We start from the raw sequence: 25,063 nt of genomic DNA, 5'->3' as shown, positions 1-25,063 counted from the left end.
ACCTGGAATAAAATCATAAATATGGTATATTAGTTTAAAACAGCAAGAAAAGGCTACCATGCACACTGAAGATGTATTCCAGTGGTGTGTTTTATCCCAGGGAAATATATTTATGTTCTATTAGAGATCAATACTTAGGACAACTGGAAGGAAGGGAACTTGAATTATCTCAGCCTCCTTTTCCCACTTAAAAAAAAATTAGAATACTTTCCTCTTAAGCTCTATGTGACCATCTGTCAGCTGCAGGGTGATGGTGGGTGTTAAACTGTGTGTTACATCCTAGATAATATCCAACATGTAATGGATGCTCAATAAATGGTTGACATTGTGATTGTCTATGGGGATGTACCTACACTGAATAGAGTCTACTATTACTGTTCTACTAATCGTAACGATGACTAATAACGTGGAAATGGGGCAGAAAAAAGTAATCCCTGTGATAACTAGAAAACATTTTCACTTTTAAATTGAGTGACATCCTAAAATATTTTCTAAGCATGTTTATGGACTTAAATCTATCACGACTTAAATGTCTCCTTACAGATAGAACAATCAATTTATCAGTAGATAAATAATGTTCCGTCTCTATCAATCTGCTAGTTTTCACAATTATCAAGTTCCTTCTAAAAATAGCCTCAAGCCTGCATTTAAATCAAACCTGTTTTTCCCATTATATAAGAATGCTTACTGCTCTAATTCTGTGATTGGGTTTACCATGTAGGTGAACAGTTTATTTATAGAATTTAAACATGTTTGTTGACACCTGGAAAAGTTTTGCTTTTATTACCCAAAAGATGATGATAATAATCTGGTTCATGTGTGTTTGCATTCGTATTAGTTAGAAGAAATACTTATAATGCAACCTTTAAGGCAGTTGCTTAACAGAGCTGTTATTTGAAGATGTATAGATGTGTGAGAGCTATTGCTACTTCATTAGCATTCCCACTTGGTCTGATTTTCAGTCTGTGCCTTGCATTTCCTCCAGAGACCCAGCGTCCTTTGTTATTTATGCTTGCATTCAAATCAGAACTCTCTATGACGGAACGCTAGTGCTGTGCTTATTGTGGCAATAAGAGATTGTAAAATTGATGCAATGTTGGACTAACGTAACTATCTGCAAATAAGAATTAACAATTTCCATTGTGTTAACCTCACAAAAAATGGTAGCAAAATAGTGTTAACCTCACAAAAATGGTAGCAAAATATAATGGCTTTGGAGAAGTTTCCTGGCAAAGTCCAGTGCATCTGACCAGCATGTTTTAAAAATGTTAAAGCAAAACACTTGATTTTCAGCAAATATCTTAGGAGGATAACAGATTTGGGGGCTATTTTGTATTTTGTACTATTTTGCACGTGAAGTAGAAAACATTTGGCTGGACAGTTCTTTTCATGGGATTTTTACAACCCTACGTTATAATGGTCTCAGGTAACTCAATGGGATTGTTCCACCTTACCCTGTCTTCTTCCACATCCATTTAGGTTGAACTGATTTGGAGTTCTTCTGTGCCGAGGGTTCTAATGGGGAGAAGAGTCATGTGAGAGTCTGTGGGGAATGAGGCTTGAATACATCCTACCTGAAAACACCCAGGTTATAGGGTAGAACCAGGACCCTGGCTGAAATCTCCATAAGAAAGAGGGTTAGGTGCTAAGTGCGGAGGAATAAGAAATACTTTCGCTCTGTTCTTATGTGTAGCATTGGCCAATTTATTTTGATCAGCCTATCAGCAAAGGGATACTGTGCAAGTCAAAGGATTAAGTATTTTGTAAAGATGTTTTTAAAAGTGAATGCACAGTTACAGACTGTCTTTGTTTACAGGAAGTATGGAGTATACAGCCCAGGGTTCAGCAGACAATGATGCTGTGAGAACCTGACTGCAGCATTTACCATTTTGGCAGAGATGTTTGTGAGAGCAAAGATCAGGGGCGAGGGTGCAAAGAAAGATCATTTATTTTTGTATTTTTGCAGAGGCCAGGAGTGCTTTTGAGGGTTAAAGAGGACTCAGCAAACCCCAATCTTGTCCCTAGGGGCTCCCCCGCGCCACCGGAGCCCGCGGCAGGGAGACCCCAGCGCCCGTAGGTGGCGCCCCACGCCCGTGCTTGCGCCGTCGCGCTCTGGGCGCAGCTCGGAAACCCCGCGCGTCTCCCCAAGTCCTTCGAGCTCAGAGCAGGCATTTTAATGAATAAGCGCGAGTGCCAACGCGCTCCGGGAGCCCGGAGGATCTGAGGAGCAGCACAGAAACCCCGGCGGAGGCGCCTCCTTAATCCCTGCCAAATCCTGACATTTCCCAAACTGGAGACTCCGGAACCACAGCCGCCCTAAACCATTCAAATCCCAAGCCTTTCCCTCTCCATTCTTTTCTTCTGTTTCTTCTCTCTCTCTCTCTCTCTCTCTCTCTCTCTCTCTCTCTCCTCTCTTTCTCTCTCAATAAAACTGCTTCCCTCCCCTCAACCCCTTTTCAATTATGAAAGTGGTCACGCTTCTCAGGATTAAGATTTGGAGGGAATTTGGAAAAGAAAAGAAAGAATCAAAAATCAGAGGTGCGACCAGTGCTTTTGACGGTGCCTAATTTTTGAAAGAGGCGTCAGCGAGGATTTCGCTCTGGGTGTTAGGGTGAGAGCCGAATCTAGGTGGTGGAGGGTGCGGGAGCGAGTGCTGAGCCCGGAGGGCGCCTTGAGTGCTCGGAGACCTCGTGGCGTTTGGCTGAGCCGCCTGGAGACGGCGGAAGGCTGGGCTGTGGGGCTGGGGTGGGAGGAGAGAGCCGCGCAGCGGGCGCAGGAGCGGTGCAGACCCGGTGCAGACCCGGTGCGGAACGCATGCCGGCCGGGTGCGTTGCGGTGCGCCTAGCGCACCAGTGCGAAGCGAGGGCGTAAGAGGTGCAGGGCGCGGAGTGGGGTGCTGTCCCGTTTGGGGCGCGGGGCTTGCGGGTCAGGGACAAGGACCCGTGCAGTGCGCCGGGAGCAGGCGCGGGCCGATGAGGCAGAGGGGCAGGGCGGGGCGGAGCTGCATTGGCCAGGCGCGGGGAGCGGATTGCGCCCGGTGTCTCCTCCCGCCAGCTCCGCTCACCCTCTTTAAGCAGAACTTGGCTGACGGCGGTGCTCGCTCGTCATGGATGTTCCAGGTAACCAACCCAGCCCTGCGCTCCGCGATCCGCGCGTTAACTGCATTCATGCGTGTATTTCAACGGGGACCATCGCGAGTCTGCGTCCGGGTGTCGGGAGAAGCGACCGAGAAAAAGGACATGATTTTGTCTGGGGCTGAGGACAGAGGCTACTCATGGAGAAACAACTTCTCTCTTCTTAGACTATTAGAGGAGTTGTTCAGAGGCCGTGGGCGGCGCGGGGAGAGGCTTCCGGCTTTTTCGTTTCTGGGCTGGGTGTGGAAATGACCTGTCTGGTTTAGGGGGAGCAGAGGGGGCCGGAGAAAGGGGTTAAGTTAGCAGAGAGTCTCGGGGCCGCCTCCCAGCTCGGCAAACGGGAGCCCGGAGTCTGGAAACAAAAGCTGCACCATCAGGCTAGCTCCGGGCTCAGGGCTCAGGGCGCCGGCATCCCCGCCTGTGCCAGAGGGATCCCAGGGACTCTCCAAAGGCGCTCGCTGCTGGCTGAGGGGACGCCGTGGAAGTGGGTGTCTGCTTTTAGAGTCTCTTTTTTCTTTTTCTCTAATTCATCCCAAGGATTCCTGGAGGTTTGGTCTTTGGATGGACTGCTTTAAAAAAATGTCTAGGATGGGAAAAGACAGGATGAAAGGGAAAGCAGAGAAAGGGGAAAGGGTTCGTAGTGTGTTGAGGAAAATGCCGCTGAAATGAAGGCGATACAGCATGAGTGGGTTTTCCTTTGCCACGTCCTGAGCTCCCCTCCGCCTTAGGCTTGAGCGGGTGTGGGGTGGCGCTGACGGAGTCCCCGAGGGGGCCCGATCCTGTCTTAGTGCTGAGACCGTGCAGAATCGCGGGCCCCTGACCTGACTGCACCTCTGGCGCGCGCCACCCCGGAGCCTTCAGGGATGCCCTGCCCAGGGCGCCGCGCGTTTCTCGGGACCTGTTGTGCGGGAGGGGGGTGGCTGTGCGCGGGAGCAAGAGGGTGGCCTCCAGCGAGGGGCCTAAGCGCCTCAGGCACCTACTCCCCGTGCCCCCTCCAGAACTGCTTCACCTCCCAGTCTAAGGGTGTGGGTTCTTTGCCCTGACAGGTCCGTTGGCGCTTTTCTTGTGAGGACGATCCTGGCCTTAACCGTCAGAGCCGGGGACCCAGGCCAGAGGAGGCTATCCCTGGCCCCGCACGTTGCTCGACCGCCCGCGCTCCTCCCGCCTCTGCCGCTGTCCCAAGCGCGCCGCCCCCCCCAGCCCGGATGCCGGCGCCTGGCCAGGGCCCCCGCAGGCCGCCGCTGACCATGCCCGGGCTCCGGGGGGCGCTGCGCGAGCCGACGGGCTGCGGCTCCTGCCTCGGGGCGGCGCTGGCCCTGCTGCTGCTGCTGCTGCCCGCCGGCTGCCCGGTGCGGGCGCAGAACGACACGGAGCCCATCGTGCTGGAGGGCAAGTGCCTGGTGGTGTGCGACTCCAGCCCATCGGCGGACGGTGCTGTCACCTCCTCGCTTGGCATCTCCGTGCGCTCTGGCAGCGCCAAAGTGGCCTTCTCCGCCACTCGGAGCACCAACCACGAGCCGTCGGAGATGAGCAACCGCACCATGACCATCTACTTCGACCAGGTCAGCCGGCCGGTTGGCGCACCGTGCCTCTTGCCCTGGAGAACAGGGCGGGAGCCTGGGCGCTGGGGCTGGGGCTTCCCGCGTCCGGAACCTGCAGTTCCAGGTTCTTCCCTCCTCTGCCCTGTCCTGCCCTGCGCCTCTCCCTTCTCTCTCCTGTTTCTAGACTGCTCTCCTTGACATTCCCTCCTTATCGCGTTATAGCTTCCTTGTACCTGTCCGCTCAGGTGGCACTTTGGTGACTGAGAACCCCATCAAGCTAAGAGATCAGAAAGCTATTTCCCAAAAGGGAACTGCATGGTTCCCTTTTCGCCCGGGTGGGGGGCTGTCATTTGTGGTAGATGGGCCTTCCTCACCCAGGTGGCCAACACAGAGACTGAGCATTTTAAACTCTCCATGCTCAAGGAGGGGTCCTCCGGAGGCCCAGACGCTCAGAAAAGAGGTGCCTATTGCTTATTTTGGAAAGGACTGGGAAGAGGATATTTATCTTCAAGAAAAATAAGTGAGCAAGTGTGTGAGGGAAATAGCAGGATGATTATATAAATACAAAACGAAATAACTTCTTATATAACTGCAATGTGTAGTGAAAACAATATATAAGACAATCTACAAATACAATATATAAACGATATGCAGTGTGGTTATGGGAATAATAATAATAAAAAAGGATCGATGACTTCTGTTGCCCTAATCCACTTAACTTTTCCCACTGGGGCCAAAGCCAAAGGGTTATGAATAGGATCCTACCTTGGCAACCCCATCTCTGGTGTGGCTGGGATTAGAGGTCAGGATTAGAGGTCACGACCTTCTTCTTGGATCCCTCCCCCCTTGGTTCTGTTGTTTTTCAGAAACAAATTGAAACATAATAGTGCTTTCCAAACTTGAACGCATCAGTCCATTCCTTAGGAACCTAAGCCTTCCACAAATGGAACCCTCTTCGGCTGTCCACACTGAGACCTCCCCTCTGCATAAACCCCCTCTCACTCCTGAGTATCGATAAACCTGCACACACACCCTTGACTCATTTTAGGCCAGTGTGTTCATTTGTTTTCCTTGTTGTTAGGGAGTCTGTACATTCATGAAGTTTTGTGGGATTTGGGGGTGGTGATGGGAGGGAGTATGCTTTTAATCTGTTTTTATTTATAGGACATAACAATATTTACTTTATGTTCAAAGAAAGGAGACAATAAGAAATAGGTAACTATTTACTGGATTAATAAGTCCTCCGTTATGAGTTACTATAATTTACCTTCCCATGTCCTACAAATAGTTTCACCACCTTTTTATGTCCATCGTTCATTTGGGTCAAGAAAACGGTGATGTGGGGCAGGGTAAGGGGTAGCAGGGTTCTCATTTTATGGATGAGGAACCTGTGGCAGGGCAGGCTGGATGGTGCGCCACTGGTTCCTGGTTAGGGAGAAACAGCCTGCTTTTCTGAGCTGGTGGGAGATCTTTCCTCTACAGCAGGCCTCCGAATCTGCCAGTTTCCTGAATTTAAAATTGAGGTGAAAGAGTTGAGGTAAAGAGTTGGAAGAAGCAGCTCCAAGGGCTTGAGTGGAGAATGCTTTATTCTTCATGAAAACATCTTACTACCCACTGAGAGCATAGCCTTGGGGAGGCACAGAACAGTAGGGCACACCACCCCTAAGCATAGAGCCCTCGTGTCTATGTGAACCCCACAGACTAGGGGGGCGGAGGTGGTGCCCCCAGCTCCCGTGCGGGCTGCCTTCCGAACCATCCTGCAGCTGTGGTTGAGCAGCAGTTGACATGGCTCTGGGAATTGCTTGTTATTCATCTATAATGAGTGCCTAAGAAATCACCGCAAAACGTATTCAGTTGACATTTATTTTCTGAACAGATGACAGGCTCTTTCATCCAGGCCTGTGTTGTTGTTGCTGGATGTTTGTCTTAGAAGCTGAGAACACCAGGCAAGCCATTCTAGTATCTTAATCGAGTTGTGCATTTGTGTGTGAGTAGGAGTGGGGACGGGATCCAGGCAGAGTGGCCAAATTCTGTCTTCAGCTTCTAAAAAAGATTTGGGTTGTGATGGGAGGCCCTCTGGTCTTCAGGTCCTACTTATGATGTCATGCTCCCATCCCCTCTATCTGAGGAAACCCACTTGCAGGGCCAAGTGAGCTCGTGTCCCATGGCTAGATTAGTCATTATTCTTGTACCTGATGGAATTCCTGGGATTGAGCCAGGGGTGTCCAAGCTGCTGTGTGGACTCTCCTGCTATTTTTTCAAGCACATTGCATGACGTCATAGCTCATCCAAGGAAGCAAACATCTCTCAGAGGAAAATGAGGGAAGCAGGCACCACAGGTATTTATGGACTGAGATCTTGCACTCAGCAGCCATTATTGAGCACCTACTGTGTGCCGCCAGGGCATGTGCCAGGGCTGCAGGAACACAGAGACCAGGACCTGACACAGTCTGTTCTGCCCTGGAGCACATACAGGAAGTTAGGTGGGAAGCTTCATCTGAGGGAACTGATCTCACTTAATTGGCTTCTTGCCCCATAGCCCATTCTCTACCCACTCAGTGTGGTCCACTAATTTTTGTCAAAACTCCATGCTGAAGTCCCATCATTCCACAAGCCTCAGAACAGACTTAACATCTGGTTGTTTACTGACCTCATTGTCTTCCTTCCTTTCTCTCTGTTCTGCCCCCAATGCACAAAATTAGCACCTACTTTTTCAACTCATAAATGAATATAGTTTAAAACATCTTTATGAATCGCTATCCCTTGAAATACCTTTGAAATCACTTCCCACTGTGGGAAATCTTAACCCCAGTAGTGCCTCCCCCATGGGTGGGCAGCCTGAGCAGCCCATAGTGGACCTGGGTCACTGCTGTGCCAGTCTGCTCACCCTGTGTGCCAAGGAGGGGCTTGCTATGTCTCTGTGTGTTCCTCTTCTTTTTCAGGTGTTAGTAAATATTGGCAACCATTTCGATCTTGCCTCCAGTATATTTGTAGCTCCGAGAAAAGGGATTTATAGCTTCAGCTTCCACGTGGTCAAAGTGTACAACAGACAGACCATCCAGGTGGGTAGCTTCGGAAACGGGACCCTTTGAACTTTGGGTTACCATTCCCCATTACTGCAGACCCTATCAGCCCTTCTGTGAGGCAGGGGGAGGGGCTGGGAGCCAGCTGAGTCCTCTGGGTCAGGTCCCTGGGGAAGTAGGGCTCCATGGAAAGGGTGGGGGAAGGGCTGGGGGAAGGAGAGGACAGGTGTGTGAGAACAGTGGGCCCCGCATGGCCTGCTGAGCTCTACCCTCTGCATTGTAGGTCAGTTTAATGCAGAACGGCTATCCAGTGATCTCAGCATTCGCAGGAGACCAGGACGTGACCAGAGAAGCAGCCAGCAATGGGGTCCTGCTGCTGATGGAGCGGGAGGACAAGGTGCACCTCAAACTGGAGCGGGGCAACCTCATGGGAGGCTGGAAGTACTCCACCTTCTCCGGCTTCTTGGTGTTTCCCCTATAAACGCCGAGCCTGGGGTGGCGGGGAAGTTGTAATCTGGACCCAGGAATTCGCCCTTCCTAACCCCCTGAACTTGGCAGAACAGGACAACTTGTTTCCAAGCTCCGTCTGACTGTCGTGGTAGAAGAATGATTTCCTTCCAAATCTCCAGTGTTTTCTTTGACTATTGACCATTCCTCGGGAACCTGGCCTCTAATTAGTTTTAGACGATAAGGTCTTCAGGAGAAATGACACTATGGACCTGAGCAATTTGTACCTGTGATTGTAACGTCGATCTGGGATTTTACTGTTGGGACCACTGCGATTTCTTCTTTTGTATGGACGCTGTATTGTTGTCCGGAGTGAGGAGTGCCCAGACCTCAGGATGGATTGCAGGGGGCTGGCTGCACTCAGAGCAAGAGCCCTGCAGGTCACCGCCCACTGGCCAGTCCGTGAAATGTGTTCTCTGTGTGTCTGTTCAGCCTTAAGAAAAAGGATGGCTTGGCTTTCATTCTGTGTGTTTCGTTGGGAGAATGGGAGGACTGGGGAGGGGAAGGGGCATTGTGATCCTGTCGGAAGTGCTTTATCTGGAGATGCGAGTTTTGCACGATCGGACTGGACTTTTGTTCTGTACTGTGTGTGTGTGTGTGTGTGTGTGTGTGTGTGTCCTCGAAGAGCTTTACATTGCTTTCTACGCTCGGCTCTCCCTCCTCACCCCTGCTTTTCTTCTTCATGCTGGGCTGACAGAGAGAAATGTATGTTGAATTCCTGGATGAGACCCAACCAAACAAAAGGTACCTGTATATCAAAGTGAAAATGACAAATGAACAATTCCTTGGATTCTTTTAAAGAGATTCTCTCAGATGCATCATGAGAATGAACAACCAGGATATTTTTTTTTAACGCTTCAGAGTACTTTAAGAACCTGGCGTTCCTGGGTGGCCTGGATCATGTAAGATGAGAGCAGGTGCTGTGTGACCGAGTCTCCCGCGTATATGGCTTCTCTGTGGAGTGACCTGGGTCTTTGCAGCAGCATGTTTCACTTACTGGGAGTCACTCTGCGTGAGCACACCTGGGACCAGGTGCTTCAAAGGCAGCAGGACCAGCCACTCTCCAGGGATCCCCTTATGATCTGCCCAGGAAAGAGGGGTGTGGACACTCCCCTGCCCCCTGCGTGCACTGGCAGGAAGCCAGGCTGGAGTCCCAGCGGTTAAAGCTATTGGCAGAGGCACCCTAGGAGCGGTTTCTCAAATCCTTCCTGTTTTGGCACCTTGTATAACAATATTATTAAAATCCAGCTGAGCGTTGATGAGTACAGAATTCCTATGCCAAGGAGATGTCACTAATCCCAAAGCAGTCAAAGAAGAGACCTCAAACCGGATGTTAATTTGTCCTTTGTGTAACAATGTAACCAAAATATTGATGATAAAGAAGTCACAATTTAAGATTCAGAATAAATGGGTTTGATGTCTGGCTTGCTCTTCTCCCTTCCCATTGTCTCCCAACTCCCAAATTGTGTGTAAGTATCAGCCAAGGGTCGGGGACTTGCCAAAGGTAAATCCATACCCTGCCTGTTTAAACACATACACACACACACACACACACACACACACACAGATGTAGTAATGGGTCAGATGGAATTTACACATAAAATACATTTTAATTAGTACATAATATCTTTCACACAGGACAATTTTTAAAGAGATACATTAAAAAGACAGCATTCAAAAGGTGTTGTGGATAGGAGTCTGCTTTTGTCACATGTAATCATTGATGTGGTCCCTGTTCCAATTGAAGACCAGTGATTAAAAGAAACTGACATTTGAAGAGAGAGTCAGTTGTTTCTAAGGCATGTGAGAGATTGGAACGGCATTGGCTTTCATTTCCCAAAAAGAGATGCAGTGGGGACTATATAAATGAAAAACTATAGTTTGAGTAAGGGTCTGAGTTTCACTGGCCTTACGTGAAGAGCATGATAAGGTGCAGAATAATTTTAATTTGAATTAAAATGCTGTTACATTTTGTGAAGATGGGGGAAATATCAGGAAACATCAACCCAAAGACATCTGGGGTGTTTTGGCTCTGTGATCACTAGAGATACTTCTGAGCAAAAGCATTGTTTATGAATGCTGATAACATAAACAGCAGGATGCTGGCTAATATATTTTCTCTATATTTTATTGCCCTTAGTTATTTAGTCCTCTTTCTCTCATTTCCTTAACCTTCTGTTCAATTTAAAACAAACAGCAAACCTCATTAGAAGATAATACAGCACTTCAGAGAGTGAAAGATATATGAGTACTTGTTATTTTTATTGCTTACAAGTATGGAATACACGCATTTCTTTGTATTTACAACTTTATTACATAGAGGCTGTCATTTGGTTATACTGTCTAATAAATAAGTTATTAAATTGACTGATCTAAAAATAAGTATATTTCAGGAGTTTATTTTGTTAGGTAAAATGCTTCATTCTGTTTATTACACTCTTTTTTTTTTTTTTTTTTGAGCTGATGCCAAAGACTACATTAGGAAGAAGTGGTGACACTGGTGTTTCTGCAGTTGTTATAACTCACTGTCACGTGTGCCCGGGGCCTGTGATGAAGCTCCTGTGTATGGTCTACAAAAATATATAGGTCAGAGAAAACTTTGAAATTGATTTTCCTTCAATTAGTAAAAAGAGGCAGGTGTGATATTTGCCACCCAATTTGAGCAGCCCCATCTCTGAGCCTCAGTTTCCCCACCTTTGGCACGAGGATCATGACCCCTGTGACCCCCCTCCCCCCAGCTTACAAGACTATTGTAAGGGTCACACTGAGACCTGAGGACTGTCAAGCACCTTGATGACAGGCGGTGCCAATGGTGTGGAGGGTGTTTCTTGAAAGTCTGACTTTTCAACATGCAGTTTATGAAAAATATTTAAAATATCTGACAGGAGGACATTTTTATGTGAATTTCCATTTATTCAAAGAGTGTGGTAACACTGTGGTGTTATATTGAAGTATCATCTGATTTTTATGAATGGTAATATGAACATATGCAAATCTATACATTTTTCACATGAACTCAGTTATGTTATTTGACTGTCTTTTGTGGCTCAAGCCCACCTTTCTGTTCTAGTAGGTAATGCCAATATTTTATAAAAATATACAGCTATAACATTTTTAGTACAGGTAAATAGTGAATTATCAATTTTTTTTTGCATTATGATAGTAAGTTGGTCTAGTTGGTAAAGGTTAACCCTACTAACTATAAATGCTTTTTTTTAAAAAAAAAAATTCAATTTTTTAACTTAAAATATATTCTAATTTGAAACACATCCCTGATGATTCAACTATCTAGGTCCTGAGAAACTGTGTTTATCATTGTAACTGCTGAGGGTTTTTTGTTTGTTTGTTTTTTGCATCCTAATATTTTTTATTTATATGCTCATGTATAATGAAATCATTTACATTTTAAAAATTGTGCTTATTATGACTGCTAAGAGCAAAAGTTATAAAAGCCTATTGAATATTGGCCTGAAAAAACTCATGGAACCCTGTATAGATTACATATTTACTTGTTTGGAAAAAAATGTTTAAGCTAAATCTAATTATATCAAGCATCAGAAAAGTTAAAAAGATATACAAAACAAACTGAAAACTTTGCTGTATCCTTACATTTATTTGTAATATTTGTACTGTTTCCTTGATATCTTATCAAGGGAACTGATTGATATCAAGTCACATACATAGTAACTATTCCATATATATTGTTTGCCTGCAAACACCTGAACATGTGGTTTTTATCATAGAGACATAAAATAAAATACATAGATTGGCCACATTCTCCTGGACTCTAGAAATATGTGAGAGGAAAATTTGATAAATCACTGTTTATCACTGTTTATGGGTAGCTCCAATACACCACCTATATCAGAAGGAGTAGAGTGTCCCATCGATGTATGTCCCCATAATTTTTCAATCTTTTACAAGGAAATAAACATGACATAAGATAATGTAGCTGTGAGTAAATAGTGTTTATGTTTTCTACAGCATAGGATGTATATAATAACCTAATGCATAAATGCACATGAATAAAATGCTCTGTTACATTTAAGACAGTGCCGACACATGATGGAATTCACAGAGGCAGGTTACACTGAATCACTCTATAGGTTTTACTGAGTCATCTGTAAAAAACACATGTACACAACGGAAAACTACATTAACCATAGAACTACAATGACTTTTTGCCCTTTGCCTTGTTTATGTAGCTGTTTAATTGTCATTGGGACTCACACTTTGATACTAAAATGGGATATTGCAAACATATTTTACATTTTAAGATCAAAGCCTATAAATTCTCACAAGACTCTTAAAATTGATTTTCTTGGCATTTAAGGAGCAAGCACAGCAAATACAAGGAAATAAGTTAAAATACAATTTCCATTTTGGAAACTTGGTTTTATCATTTAACAGTTTTCGAGCTTAAATTTTTTTTTTAACTGATGCTCTGAAGAATGTAGCTGGTGGAGGCCACACTCATTAAACAAGTCTGTTTACATATTTCCCAGCCTTTTAAAACATTTTTGCAGATGTATTTCACCAAAATACTATATTTCCTGCTTGTGCAGGTAGAGCACTACAATTTGCCCATATTTAGATGTTTTAAATGTTAATGTGACATAGCAATCCATGATCTATTTGTTCAGATCCAATCCTCACCCATACCTTCAAAATAAACAAATACTGCCCCCCCAAAAAAAAGTCTTGTCAAAATCATTTAAGACAGATTCAATGAATACAAACTGTTTAATAAATGGCATGTGTGTGAGTCTGTATAATAACATTATACCAAAACCCGAATTCTAAGTAAATGAGCTTTCCTCCCATTCCCAAACCCAGTAGGGTTACTTGAAATTTAAGGGCAGAAGCCACGTGATTTTTACCTCCCACGGATAACAGGATCTCTGCTTTATTTTCCTAAGTGGATTTTGCTGTGGATTTCCGTCACCAGAATCAGGGTCTGTGGCCTCATAAATCATCATCTTCATCAGCTGGCCCACATACACTCACTGTGTAGTGTAAATGAGCTCCTTGACAACTTAATTTGGAAAAGAAATCTTCATTCCCTCTTAGAATGCCTGTGGCAGGACTCCCCGGGGTTAGAATGCTGCTTTGCACTAGAACTACCTTAACAGAAGGGAGGCCATTTATGAATGAGCCAGCCTTGCAACCTGAGGGGCAGCGCCTTGGCTTGTATTATCTTGTTCCTTCACATTCTCTGAGAATGTTGATATCTCCCGAATTCATTGCAGGTGGCGAGAAACATTATTGGAAAAGGTTGGCAATACATTGGCATGTGGAACTCCTGAGTATTTTGCTTAAGTCTGTTTGCTCTCACTTTATTCATTTTACAGTACTTATATCAATCTCTTCTGCTTTCGAGCTCCTGTAGGCTATAGAGAATCCTTGGCTTTGTCCTATAAATGGACATTTATTGTTATTCTGGGTGCATTGTTGTTATGGAACTGACTTAAGAATATACCTAAAATATAACTAAATTAACTGGAAAATTTTGGCAAATTCTTCTTAATACTAAAACCCCTCATTTGCAACATGTTACATGGGTCTTAACAGATTCTTACTAGCTTTAAAATCAATATTAATATTTATTTTTGAATTGGTAACATTTTTTACAATCATGTAACTTTCAGGTTATATATATGTAGTTTCAGAGACCACTCTATTGCTGACAAAAAATGTAGGACCTCAAAATATGACCCTGTCTTTTTTTCATATTACCAAGCGCCATGTGTGGATGTCATAGCACAGATTTTGCTCTGAAATTGTAAACTGTCAGTGGGAAGAGGAAATTATATTACTTATAAATAATTTATTCCTTAGCGATTAGGATTTAGATATTTTCTTTTCATTCCACCACTGGGAACTAGCTCTCGTGCACTAGGGAGGCGATGGACCCAGGTAGCTTTGATTAGGTACATTGACTCATTGCTCCTAACTTCTTACTCACTTATTTGGTCTATGTTTTATATGTTTTTTTTATTGATTTTAGAGAGAAAGAGGAAGGGAGATGGAGGGAAAAAGATGAAAGAGAGAGAGAAAAAGAGAGAGAGAGCGAGAGACCTATAGGTTGCCTCCTGTACACTCCCTATTAGGGATCAAGCCTGGTACACCAGTATGTGCCCTGACCTGAATCGACCTGTGACCTCTGGGTGCCTGGGAAGGCACTCAACCAAATCAGCCACACCTGGCAGGACTATGCTTTATATTTTATTTCTTGTATTCAGTCTTAGGGATCTATTTCACCAGAAGGTAGAAATTGCATCTGGTCTTCCTTACAGACAGAGACTAAGAACTGTTGAGAATAATTAAGCCATCTGGTGCTATAAATCCAACAGAAACTTATGATCAGTGGCTCTCAGCCTAATCTGCTCTTCATCCATTGCATCTGAATTACCTTGGCACAAAAGAATGACAGGGGGCTAGGTTTTTAAAGAAAAGTGCCACATCTCCCAATCCTTAGCAGGCAAGCAACATGCACACATCAGACTGTGATAATTAGGGAAGACTTATTCTCCCCTAAGGCCCATTGCTTTTGATATTTAATTTTCCCTTTTTTTAATGTCTCAAAATGTGCTGCACCAAACAGTGAATGGCAGGCAATTTTTACATAGTATTCCTGAGTATGTTGATGGAAGAAATTATTTATTAAAATAAGCTTTCCTTTTTATCTTAATGGAAAATGGAAATGAATCTCAATTTATGTTGTGATATTTTCTTGCAGAATTGCAAACATTTGTTTCAGGAAAAAAAAATAACTCCCCAATAGATGGTGCTGCTGCTGTGATTTAAGCCACCAAATAATTAGTATGCAAAAAAGCTCTGGAGAGAGGCCTCTGGGAATTCCCTCACTTCAAGTTATAGAAATTAAAAAAATGGGGCTTTATTTTTTTTTTTGCAAAATGCAAATTGACATAATTGTCAAATTTGAAAACTTTGGAAAGATTTCTTGATGTGTTGAAGTCAAGATATTAGTTCTCTTCTCCATTGTTTGTATCTCAAATAGCTTTCAAACACAATCACAAACAAAACTGAGTGTCAACGAAGGATGGGCTGAATGTCCTTCCAAGTGTCATCTCCCATAATGCTCAAAAGGTCTATTACTAGAAGCCATAATATGAAAATTTCATTATAATGAAAAATGGAGTCCTTTCTTCCTAATTATGGAGAAAAGAATTGCAGATTCCGAATCCTATTGGCAGAATGCTATTCATGAAAAACCTTAATATATCAAGCTTTACATGTCCCAGGCAGTGTTGAGTGCTTTAAAATTGTCTTTCCATTTAATCATTACAATAACACTGCAAAGTTGACACTATCATTATGACCATTTGACAGATGGTGAGAATATTATTTAAAACAATTAAATGACATGGTCCAGGTCTCATAGTATATGGATCCCAGAGATAGGATTCCAATCGTGGACTTTCTAACTTCAAAACCTATTCTCCAAACTATGGCTTTAAGGTGCATCTCAGAATGAGTGCTGAAGTGTGAAAATCCTTTTTCTTTAGTAAGAAATCTATATATATTATGATTAGTCATAAGTGTTTGCATCATAGTTATTGCCATTTAATGTATTGTTTAAAAAACGTACAATTTAGCTTCACACTCTACAAACATAAAAAACTGCTTTACTGTAATCATAAGAGAAATGTGCCAACTGCTGTTATAAATTTATTAACCCTTTTATACCAGAAACACCAATATTCAGGCTGTTCCTATGTGTAGTTATCATTCCCATGCAGAAAACGATAATGGAAACATTTTTTTTCTTTATTTCTCTTGCCAAATCTCTTTGCAAAGATGAATTCAAAATACTCAAACATATAAATATGAATAGTGCATTTTTTTCAACAATAATGTACCTCCTATATAATAGCAGCAATATGCAAATTGACCATCACTCCAACACACAAGATGGCCGCCCCATGTGGACACAAGATGGCTGGCAGGGGAGGGCAGTTTTTGCGATCAGGTCTGCAGGGGAGGACAGTTGGGGGAGGGACCAGGCCTGCAGGAGAGGGCAGTTGGGAGGGGCAAGACCTGCAGGAGAGGGCAGATGGCGGGGGGGGCGGGGGGAACCAGGCCTGCAGGGGAAGGCAGTTAGGGGCAATTGGGCCAGCAGGGGAGCAGTTAGGCATCAATCAGGCTGGCAGGGGAGTGGTTAGGGGGTGATCAGGCTGGTAGGCAGAAGTGGTTAGGGGCAATCAGGCAGGCAGGCAGGTGAGCTGTTGGGAGCCAGAAGTCCTGGATTGTGAGAGGGGTCCCAGATTAGAGAGGGTGCAGGTTGGGCTGAGAGACATACCACGCGCCACATGCACAGATTTCGTGCACCGGGCCTCTAGTATTTTATAAAGGACACAGGCCACTGTCTCTTTAGAATTCTAGAGTAAAACACAAGAAGTCAAGTACAAGAAAGGAATAAGCAAAATAAGTGATGCTTGAATTGAGAAAATTGCCTTAATGTTGTTTATAAAGCTTTAAGCTTAACCTCTGGCTAGAGAACTCTCTTAGAACCTGGAGTCAGGGAGATCTTTTGCCTTGAAAGCATAATTAGCAAAATTAAAACAAATTAAAATTAAAGGGAAATTTTAGAGATGGTATGTGGCCTTTGGTTGGATTTAAGGTTTTGAATATATTCTAATCAGAGGAAAACATTTTTTGAAGTTAGATAATAAAAAGGCAAACTAAAGATGTTTCCAAATATGTTTTTTTTAGTCTGATAATAATTTTCTAATTTTTTGTTTCCTCTCTTTTTTCAAAGCATATTAGTTTAAAGACTGTGGACACAGCAAAGTAATTACGTTTGAAATTACTGCTTCTACATTTTTTACCAAGAATTTTTACCTAGTACATATTTTCATATTTTAAGCAGAAGATAAGGGGTTTACTTTTGTTGTTGTTTTCTGAATGTACATTTTATTAAAAAAAAGTATCACTACAATTAAAAAAGATAAGGCAAAGGTACCTTTAACAACTTTTACTTGTTTACAATATGAGACTTGGTCTTCTTGGGTAAATAAATGATGTTTTTTAAGAAAGGTGGGTGAAAATTTTTGTAATAGTATTTGTCTGGGTTCTTTACTTGGCTCTATCACAAGCCTTAAAAACACCCTTTATTATTTGCTATAGCAGAAAATAGAGTAGATTAGACAAAAATGTAACAATTACATATAGGGATGTTGAACTTTTCAGTGAAATAAGATATTTAAGCAAAATCTGAAATGTACATAAAATAAATTTAGATGTAAAAAATTTGTTTTTCTAATCAAAAATATTGATCATTTTCTAATAATTATTTAGGATGGTTTGTTTAAAATGAAATATTATGAAGTTAAACTTAATGGCTTGTAAGGTACTGGTAATCAATATTACTTCATAATGGTATTACTTTAAGAACATGTGGCTTATTGACAGTATCTTGGCATCATAGAAGTTTATCTTGCCAACCCTGGTGGTCACTTCTCAATTAGAAAACGAATAGGAGATCCTATAACTCAATAGTACATGACCCATCTTGTCTGGCTTTCAGCACACAAGGTGATGAGCCAAAGCTGTTACATCCCTGTCCTCAGGGGGCTCTGGTATTTTCCTGCTTGCATATGTTGAGAAAGGGCATCATATCATCATGAACTAGCTTTTACTCCAAGAATATACATTTTGAAAATAAAATAATTTTTGTTTATTAGACATAAATGTATGGAAAAATGTATCACAGCATATTGATGGTAATCATATGGAGATTTAAATGTACTCATGAGAAGGATAGGTAGAAAGATGATAGATAGCTAAATAGATACTTTAAATATATAGTGGTTTGAAAGTCACACTATCTCAACAAACCTTTGGGCAGGCTCTCTCAGCCCTTTTCCGTAGTAGGCCTTGACCTTGGGCATTGTCTTCAAGCTTCCCTAACCCAGTTGTAGCAAGAATCTGCTAAGTGAGTTTAAAAAAACATGACACTCCAGTCCTCTGGATTACATACAGTGCCCTGAAGCATGGACAGTTTTGAGTCCTAAGATTCTGAATATACTGTCAAGGCTGGGTTAGTGTCCCAGGCACTGTTGGAACAAGAACCCTTATAGATGGAAGGTTTCTTGGCTCTTTTTGAGAATTTCTTAATTCTTGGGTGGGCCTCTGCTGAGGTCTCTAATGTAGAGACTGGGTGAGAGAACTCGCAAGGCACAGAGACTGGGTTAGAGTGCCAGGCTTCTTCGTTTGCACAGCATCACTCATTGAGAACATGGGAGTTTCTTGCCTGAACTCCCCTCCTCAGTCCCTACTGACTGCATGCTCCACTGCTACGGCACTAATTCTGTCTGCTTCCAGATCTTGGCTATTATAAATAACACTACCATGAACATAGGGGTGCATCTATTGTTTCAAATTAGTGTTTTGGCTTTCTTTGGATAAATACCCAGAAGTGTGATTGCTGAATCATGAAGTACTACTGTTGTGGGCAGCAGGAACAGCATCAGGTGTTACACCTGTGGGGTCAGACTGACCTGGCCTCAGCAACCTCGGTACTTGAGTTCTGGCTAGGAAAGAATTAGAGCCAAGATTCAAACTATAAGAGAACATTTATTTAGAAAATTACAGAAATAGAAGAAGTAATTCATAGAAGAAATGGGCTTAGGAAACAACCTACAGAAGTAAAGGAAGGGCCCTTGAGCTTAGAGATGAGGAAGGTCAAAGTGACCTGCCTGGGGGATAGGAGAGTGTGGGTGGGAAGGGAAGGCTTCAGTGTGTTCTCAGAAGGGAGAGTGAGCTGGATCCTCGGTTCTTGGGGTTTTAAGGGTGGAGAGTTTAGGGGAGGTTCCAGATGAAGATCTCAATAGACTATTCAGCAGCTTCCCAGGTGTGTCCTTTCAGGGTCTGGGTCTCCACTGATTGATTGATTGGCACCTCCAGGGCAGAGGTCATTATTCAATGCAGCTGGTTCTGAAGTCCGCTCTGGCATGTTGTGTTGTTGCTTGTCTGGTTTTGCTGCTTTTCTGGGCCTGGAGGTGAAAGACAACTGAGATACAGATGTTATCTCAAGGGAGGAAAGGGCAGGGGTTCCAAACCACATGATCAGTGATGTGCTAGAGGAGGAAAGGCCACCCTGAGGCCTCATCCTGCAATTGTCCTTGGCTAGGCCCCCAGGACTTTCTGCCCTGGTGACCTTCTGTACCTGGCCCATCTTCCTCCCTCTACTCATGTCTGTCTAACTGCCTACCACATAACTATTAACATAACTTCAATAAGAATATATTCTCCTTATAACAGAAAATAATTAGAAAAAAATGGCTCTATAACCAAAGCTTTGACTGGACTGTCATATTTGAGAGAAATGTTCATACAATCAGTTACGACCAGACAGTTTTAAGGGATTAAGGTTGTCTTTATGGAGCCAATTCTTACAAAGACCTATTGGAAAAACTAGTCTGGTACTTGGTATCTGGTTTATAAGGTTCCCAACCTTACAGGTTAGGAAGGTCACTTCTTGACAGGCCCTGGAAACTTAGACTATCTTGGGGGCCTCAAGGACAGAAGAATTCACCCAAATCTTTAGGTGCCGCAGCTGAGTGTGGTGGTGAGTTCTCAGCTTGGCTTTTTAGCTTCAATAAGCTTTCAAAAGTCTAATCTGAGATTCCTTAAGGAAAGTTTCAGCAAAGCAAACTTAAAAAGGCCTGTATTGTCAATTGTCAATTATCATTCTTGCTGAACTTATATAAATAATCAAGCTAAATCTTATCTTGTAAACTTTGGTTACCTTTAATCACAGAGAGAGGTGACTATAGAGGGCAGAGGAAGGTCCTGGTGACCAATTGTGATAGATTATGGATGAGTTGCAAAATAATGGCAACCATGACAGGATTAGAGAAATCACAAGTGTTCGTGATTGATACCACAGTCAACCTGATTCTTTTTTTTTTAAATATATTTTATTGATTTTTTACAGAGAGGAAGGGAGATAGATAGTTAGAAACATTGATGAGAGAGAAATATCGATCAGCCGCCTCCTGCACATCTCCTACTGGGGATGTGCCTGCAACCAAGGTACATGCCCCTGACCGGAATCGAACCCGGGGCCCTTCAGTCCGCAGGCCGACGCTCTATCTACTGAGCCAAACAAGTCAGGGCAACAACCTGATTCTTGTTGAAAACTTTGCCACTTCAGATATAGTTAAGCTCTGATTGGTAAAAGAAGCACCTCTAACGGGTGGTAAATTCTACCGCAGTGTAACCTGGGGAATTGGGGCTGGAGGCTTTATGTTTTCCTCCATGAAACATTCTAAATGAACAAGTTTTATCTGCCACGGCTGGTTCATTTTACATTAATATATATGGTTAGTTGGTTTCATTATTTTGCATCTAACAAAACAGCATTTTAAATCTAAAACATAGACCCAAATCTGCTACAATGACAATTTAATATTCCTTGCCAAATCTCATTTGAAGTTTGATTTGCTGATTCACCGTGTTCATTGTGATCCCCAACCTTGGAACTAGGGAACTATAAACTACCATGAAGGATGCCTCCAGAAAACTCCTAATAACAAATTTAGGAGACGTATGGAGATGTTAGTTTGTTTACAGCATTAAAATGCTTTTAAAGCTTAATTGTACTAGTCATACCTAGAGTTTTCCTCTCTATTATCAGATTCTAAAACTGCTCAGATACTGCCTAGAAGGCATTACAATAAAAACAAAGCATCATCTCTCTATTAGAATTCTGTCACTCAGAGGCTAATTAATATCACTAATGAAAATAAATAACATTTATTGAAAGCTTACCATGTACCAGGTGCCATTTTAAGTGTTTAACTTCTTGTGATGAGCCTTTTCTGTACTTTCTCTACTCTGTTACAGAGAAAGTGGAAGCACGTAGGCTAGGTAACTTGTACACCCCCTCTATTGGCCATCCCAGCCACGATCTGAGTCCAGGCTGACTGCCTTGGGACCCAGAAGGTTATATAGATTATGGCATCATACGTTTGGGAAGCTGCCTCAGAAAAGTTCAATAAGAGCGGAATGCTCCATTTTCAAATCGATTGTTGTGGTCAGATGCTGATCTTGCAAAAGTTTCTTTTTTACCCCATAAATCAATTATTTATAACATTTGTAAGTTAATTGTATCTGGGGTTAAAATTAATTCATGAATTTAATAATATTTTCTGTCCAAGTATAAAATGACAAACTGATTCCCAACACTGAAGTGCTTATCTCAATAGCTTAACATATTTGCATCCAGACTCAAATCATTTATTTATTTATGTATTAGGGTCAGGTACTGGGGATATGATGATGACAAACATTTACAGGTCATGAAGCATGTGGTTTGGGGGTTTTTGATGAGTAGCTATGGAACTACCTGTCTGTCCTGTCCAGTAAATGTTAGGACTTTGAGAAGCAAGGGGTGCCCAGAGCAGAAAACACATTGGAGAGACTCGCTCCCTATGTGTAGGGGAGCCATCCCAGGGGGTGAAGTTTAAGCTTCTGCAAAACTCCACAGGGATGGTAAGATGTGGTCAACATGCTCTCAGTGGGGAGGAGGGCTGGAGAAGATGAAGGAAGTTAGAGAAAATGTCCCATGAGACATGAAGAAGAATCAGGAATTTAGCTTAAGAATAAGTTCTTTACAGTCTTAAGAATTAAAGTGCTGTGGTACCAGTTAAATTCTCCAGTGATGCTCTAATCAACCGATATACCTGGCAAGAGTTGGTGTTCATTCCTTTTAATTGCTGAATAGTATTCTGTTTTCTCAACAATTACAAATGTAACCACTATAATCATTTACATAGAGGTTCTGTTTGATTATAGGTTTTCATTATATTTGAGTAAGTATTAAGGAATGAGGTTGCTGGGGCCTTTGTTAAGGGTGTATGATATATGTTATTATATATCATCTTTCTGAGATGAAATGCTCAGGAAAATTAGGTATATTATATTGTTTCACTAAGTGCCAGAGTATTTTTTTTTTTTACACAGAAATAATTTAATGCCTTTTCACAAGATTGTAACTCAAGCTTTGCAAAAGCTTCATATTCCATGGAGGCATATAAGATGCCAACCCATAGAACAGGTGCTTCTTTCTTCTTTACTATCCACTTATGCGGTAGTTTTCATGGATTTCTGGCCGGATGTCACAGACAAAGGCCAAGAGGTTGTCCAGGACTTCATCCCTGTTCTGCCAGAAGTAGGTCTGCAGGATGAGCATCTTCTCCTGGGTTTCCTTCTCCATTTCAGTGCTACAACTGCCGTGGGATCCCAGAGCCGCAGCTTCCTTGGCCTTGAATTCCTTCTCCCTCTGCAGGCAGTACTGTTCAATTTCAGCCTGAGCCTCTTCTTTGGCCTGCTTCAGCCTCCGGTTCTTTCGCTTGCGGGCCTCGGACACCTTCTCGGCAGCCCGCTTCTCGGCCTGCAGCAGCTGCTGGATGCCCTGCGATTGACTGGCCATGGCGGCGGTGACCCCCAAGAGGAGAGCGGCCTAAATCCGCTCGTCGCCCCACAGGTCAGCTGACCCAACTGCAGAGTATATTTTTTATTATTGACTAGAGGCCCAGTGCATGAATTCATGTACTGGTGGGGTCCAGCCAGCTGGGCCCCAATCGAGGCAGATTGGAGCTGGGTCTGTTGGGAGGAGGAGACAGCAGGAGGTTGGCTGGCCAGCGCTCCCCCCACCCCTGATCAGGGCCAGATCATGGCCAAGCCTGCTGAGGGAAAGGGCCGAGGGCGATTGGCCAGTGGGCCCTGCCCCCAATTGGGGTGGGGGGCCAATTGGGGGTCAGCAGCTGGGGGAGGGGCTGTGGGAGTTGTTCGGCCAGGCCCAACTCCGATTGGTGTGTGTGTGTGGGGGGGGGCTGATAGGGGGTGGAGCTGACTTGGGGGGAGGAGCTGCAGGCCGATAAGCATAGTGGGGGTCCATCAGGGATGGCAGCAGCTGGGGGGAGGGGCCGCAGGTGGTTGGCCGGCGGACCCTGCCCCTGATCAGGGTGGGAGGGCTGATCTGGGGTGGAGCCAGGTGGAGGGAGGGGCTACAGGAGGTTGGCCAGCTGGCTCCATCCCCTATTGGGGTAGGGGGGGGCAATCAGGGGTGAGGCCAGCTGGTGGTAGGAGCTGCAGGCCAATTGGGGTGGTGGGGGTCCATCAGGGGCCGGGCCGGACAGGGGGAGGGGCTGCAGGAGGTTGGCCGGCCAGCACTCCCCCCTATTGGGGTAGGGGGAATCAGGGGCAAAGACAGCTGGGGGAAGGGCCACGCAAGGGGTGGGGTTGGCCGGCCACCTTACCCTTGATCAGGGTGGGAGAGGCTGATCAGGGACGGGGCCAGCTGGGGGGAGGGGCTGTGGGAGGTTGGTCAGTTGGCCCCACACCCTGATCTGGCCGGTTTGCTGGCCGAAGTGGGCTTCACAGTGACCAGTCATTCAGGTCATTATGGCAGTTAGGTCACTGGCTTTTTATATAGAGAGATTTTAGTGAGAGAGAAAAGGAGAGGAGAGAGAGAGAGAGAGAGAGAGAGAGAGAGAAAGAGAGAGAGAAAGAAACATTAATATGGAAGAGATACATCTATTGGCTGCTTCCAGCATGCCCTCTGCTGGGGATTAAGCCAGAAACCCGGGCATGTGCCCTGACTGTGAATCCAACCAGCTACCTTTTGGTGCATGGGATGACATTCAACCACTGAGCCACACCAGCCAGGGCTAAGTGCCACAGTGTTAATATGTGCTCTTCAATTTCAGAAAGGGCCATCAGTTTGGGGATGAAGCAAGATGAATTTAGTTGATGGGAAATGGATGCACAGGAGAGTCACTGTGTGTTTTAAGGAGTAGAAAGAAAATTCTAATTTCTTCTTTTGAGCAGCTTTTGAGCAACTATGAGCAGGAAAAGAAAAACTATTCTGGAGATTTCATGAAACAAAAATTAAAGAGAATATATGCCAAGCAGCTTCTGGAAGTAAGAGAGAGAAAAGTTGTTCCAGAGACACTACCTAGAGAAAGAATAAAAGGAAAAGCAAGTAAGTTATTTAGTAAGTGTGAGGTGGCAGATGTGACTCTAAGAACAATGATAATGATCTAAAAATAACCAGGTATGAGAGACCTTTCTGTGAAATGCTTGGTCAAAGACAAGGTATTAATTTCTTTAAATCACTGACTCTTAGTGATTCTCTGACTGGGACTTGTATTAATGCCATGCTTTTTGGATGTTCATTATGATTCTTATTGTATCATTCTGGAAAAGTTCTCAAATTCAAGATGTGGCACTAAAGACTGCCATTCTCATTGTTTTGAGAAAGGGGCTTGTTATAAGAATGAGCCAAAGATGGCCTCTGTGTACTGGCTTCATGCAACCTTTCAGTAGGTACCTACCTGTTAGCTCAAAAGCTCCCAGGCTCCAAAGTCATAGTTTTACACATTTAATTATTTTCTAACTAGTCCAAACAAGCAAACTTTTGGCCATTCAGTGCCTGCCCCCTTTGCATATTCTGTAAACCTACCCCAGCAAATGGAGGAGGTCATTGGTAAACAAATCATGTGGTTATAGGACCCAAGAGGCTGCTATCTGTGCTTCTGAGTGGGCTGCCCAGAGAATCCCCACAGTGCTGGTCTCTGATGCCCTCTTCCAGAAATTCCCTCTCCTGCCTCTCAATCTGGATGGTGGTCCCCTAGCCATGAGCCTCTGCAGTCACATGCTGTGAGAGACGTCCCCTCCCATGCAACCTTGATCAAGTCCCACCTGCCAGCTCTTGTGTGTCACTGTCGCTCAAGGTCACATATTTTCCCTTGATCAGCTGAAGGGCAGGAGTGAGTCTCTGTGCTTCTTGGGTTTGGCTGAGCTGCTAACAAGCATCCAGTGAGGA

At 43.9% G+C, this 25,063-nt stretch overlaps 1 protein-coding gene and 1 pseudogene across 2 annotated transcripts; one reads left to right on the top strand and one right to left on the bottom strand.

Annotated features, from left to right (window-relative positions):
* The first annotated feature begins 2,471 nt into the window (after positions 1-2,471).
* Positions 2,472-12,501, top strand: CBLN2 (cerebellin 2 precursor). Of its 2 annotated transcripts, none has more exons than XM_070420455.1 (4): positions 2,472-2,538; positions 4,181-4,696; positions 7,618-7,737; positions 7,982-12,501. In XM_070420455.1, the coding sequence occupies exons 2-4, from the start codon at positions 4,340-4,342 to the stop codon at positions 8,177-8,179; spliced, it is 675 nt and encodes a 224-aa protein (XP_070276556.1). In that variant the 5' UTR covers positions 2,472-2,538; positions 4,181-4,339; the 3' UTR covers positions 8,180-12,501. The 2 variants fall into 2 exon arrangements, with proteins under 2 accessions (XP_070276556.1, XP_070276555.1); XM_070420454.1 differs by lacking the exon at positions 2,472-2,538 and adding an exon at positions 3,050-3,119.
* A 9,695-nt stretch (positions 12,502-22,196) lies between these two features.
* On the bottom strand, positions 22,197-22,672 carry LOC139014590 (V-type proton ATPase subunit G 1 pseudogene; annotated as a pseudogene).
* Positions 22,673-25,063: the final 2,391 nt, after the last annotated feature.

This window comes from Myotis yumanensis, unplaced genomic scaffold (assembly GCF_028538775.1).
Source record: "Myotis yumanensis isolate MYYU_CA2020_CCGP unplaced genomic scaffold, mMyoYum1.0.hap1 SCAF_7, whole genome shotgun sequence".
Classification (NCBI taxonomy): Eukaryota; Metazoa; Chordata; class Mammalia; order Chiroptera; family Vespertilionidae; genus Myotis; species Myotis yumanensis.
Note: the sequence above shows the minus strand (reverse complement) of the source record. Positions and strands in the feature narration are given on the sequence as shown.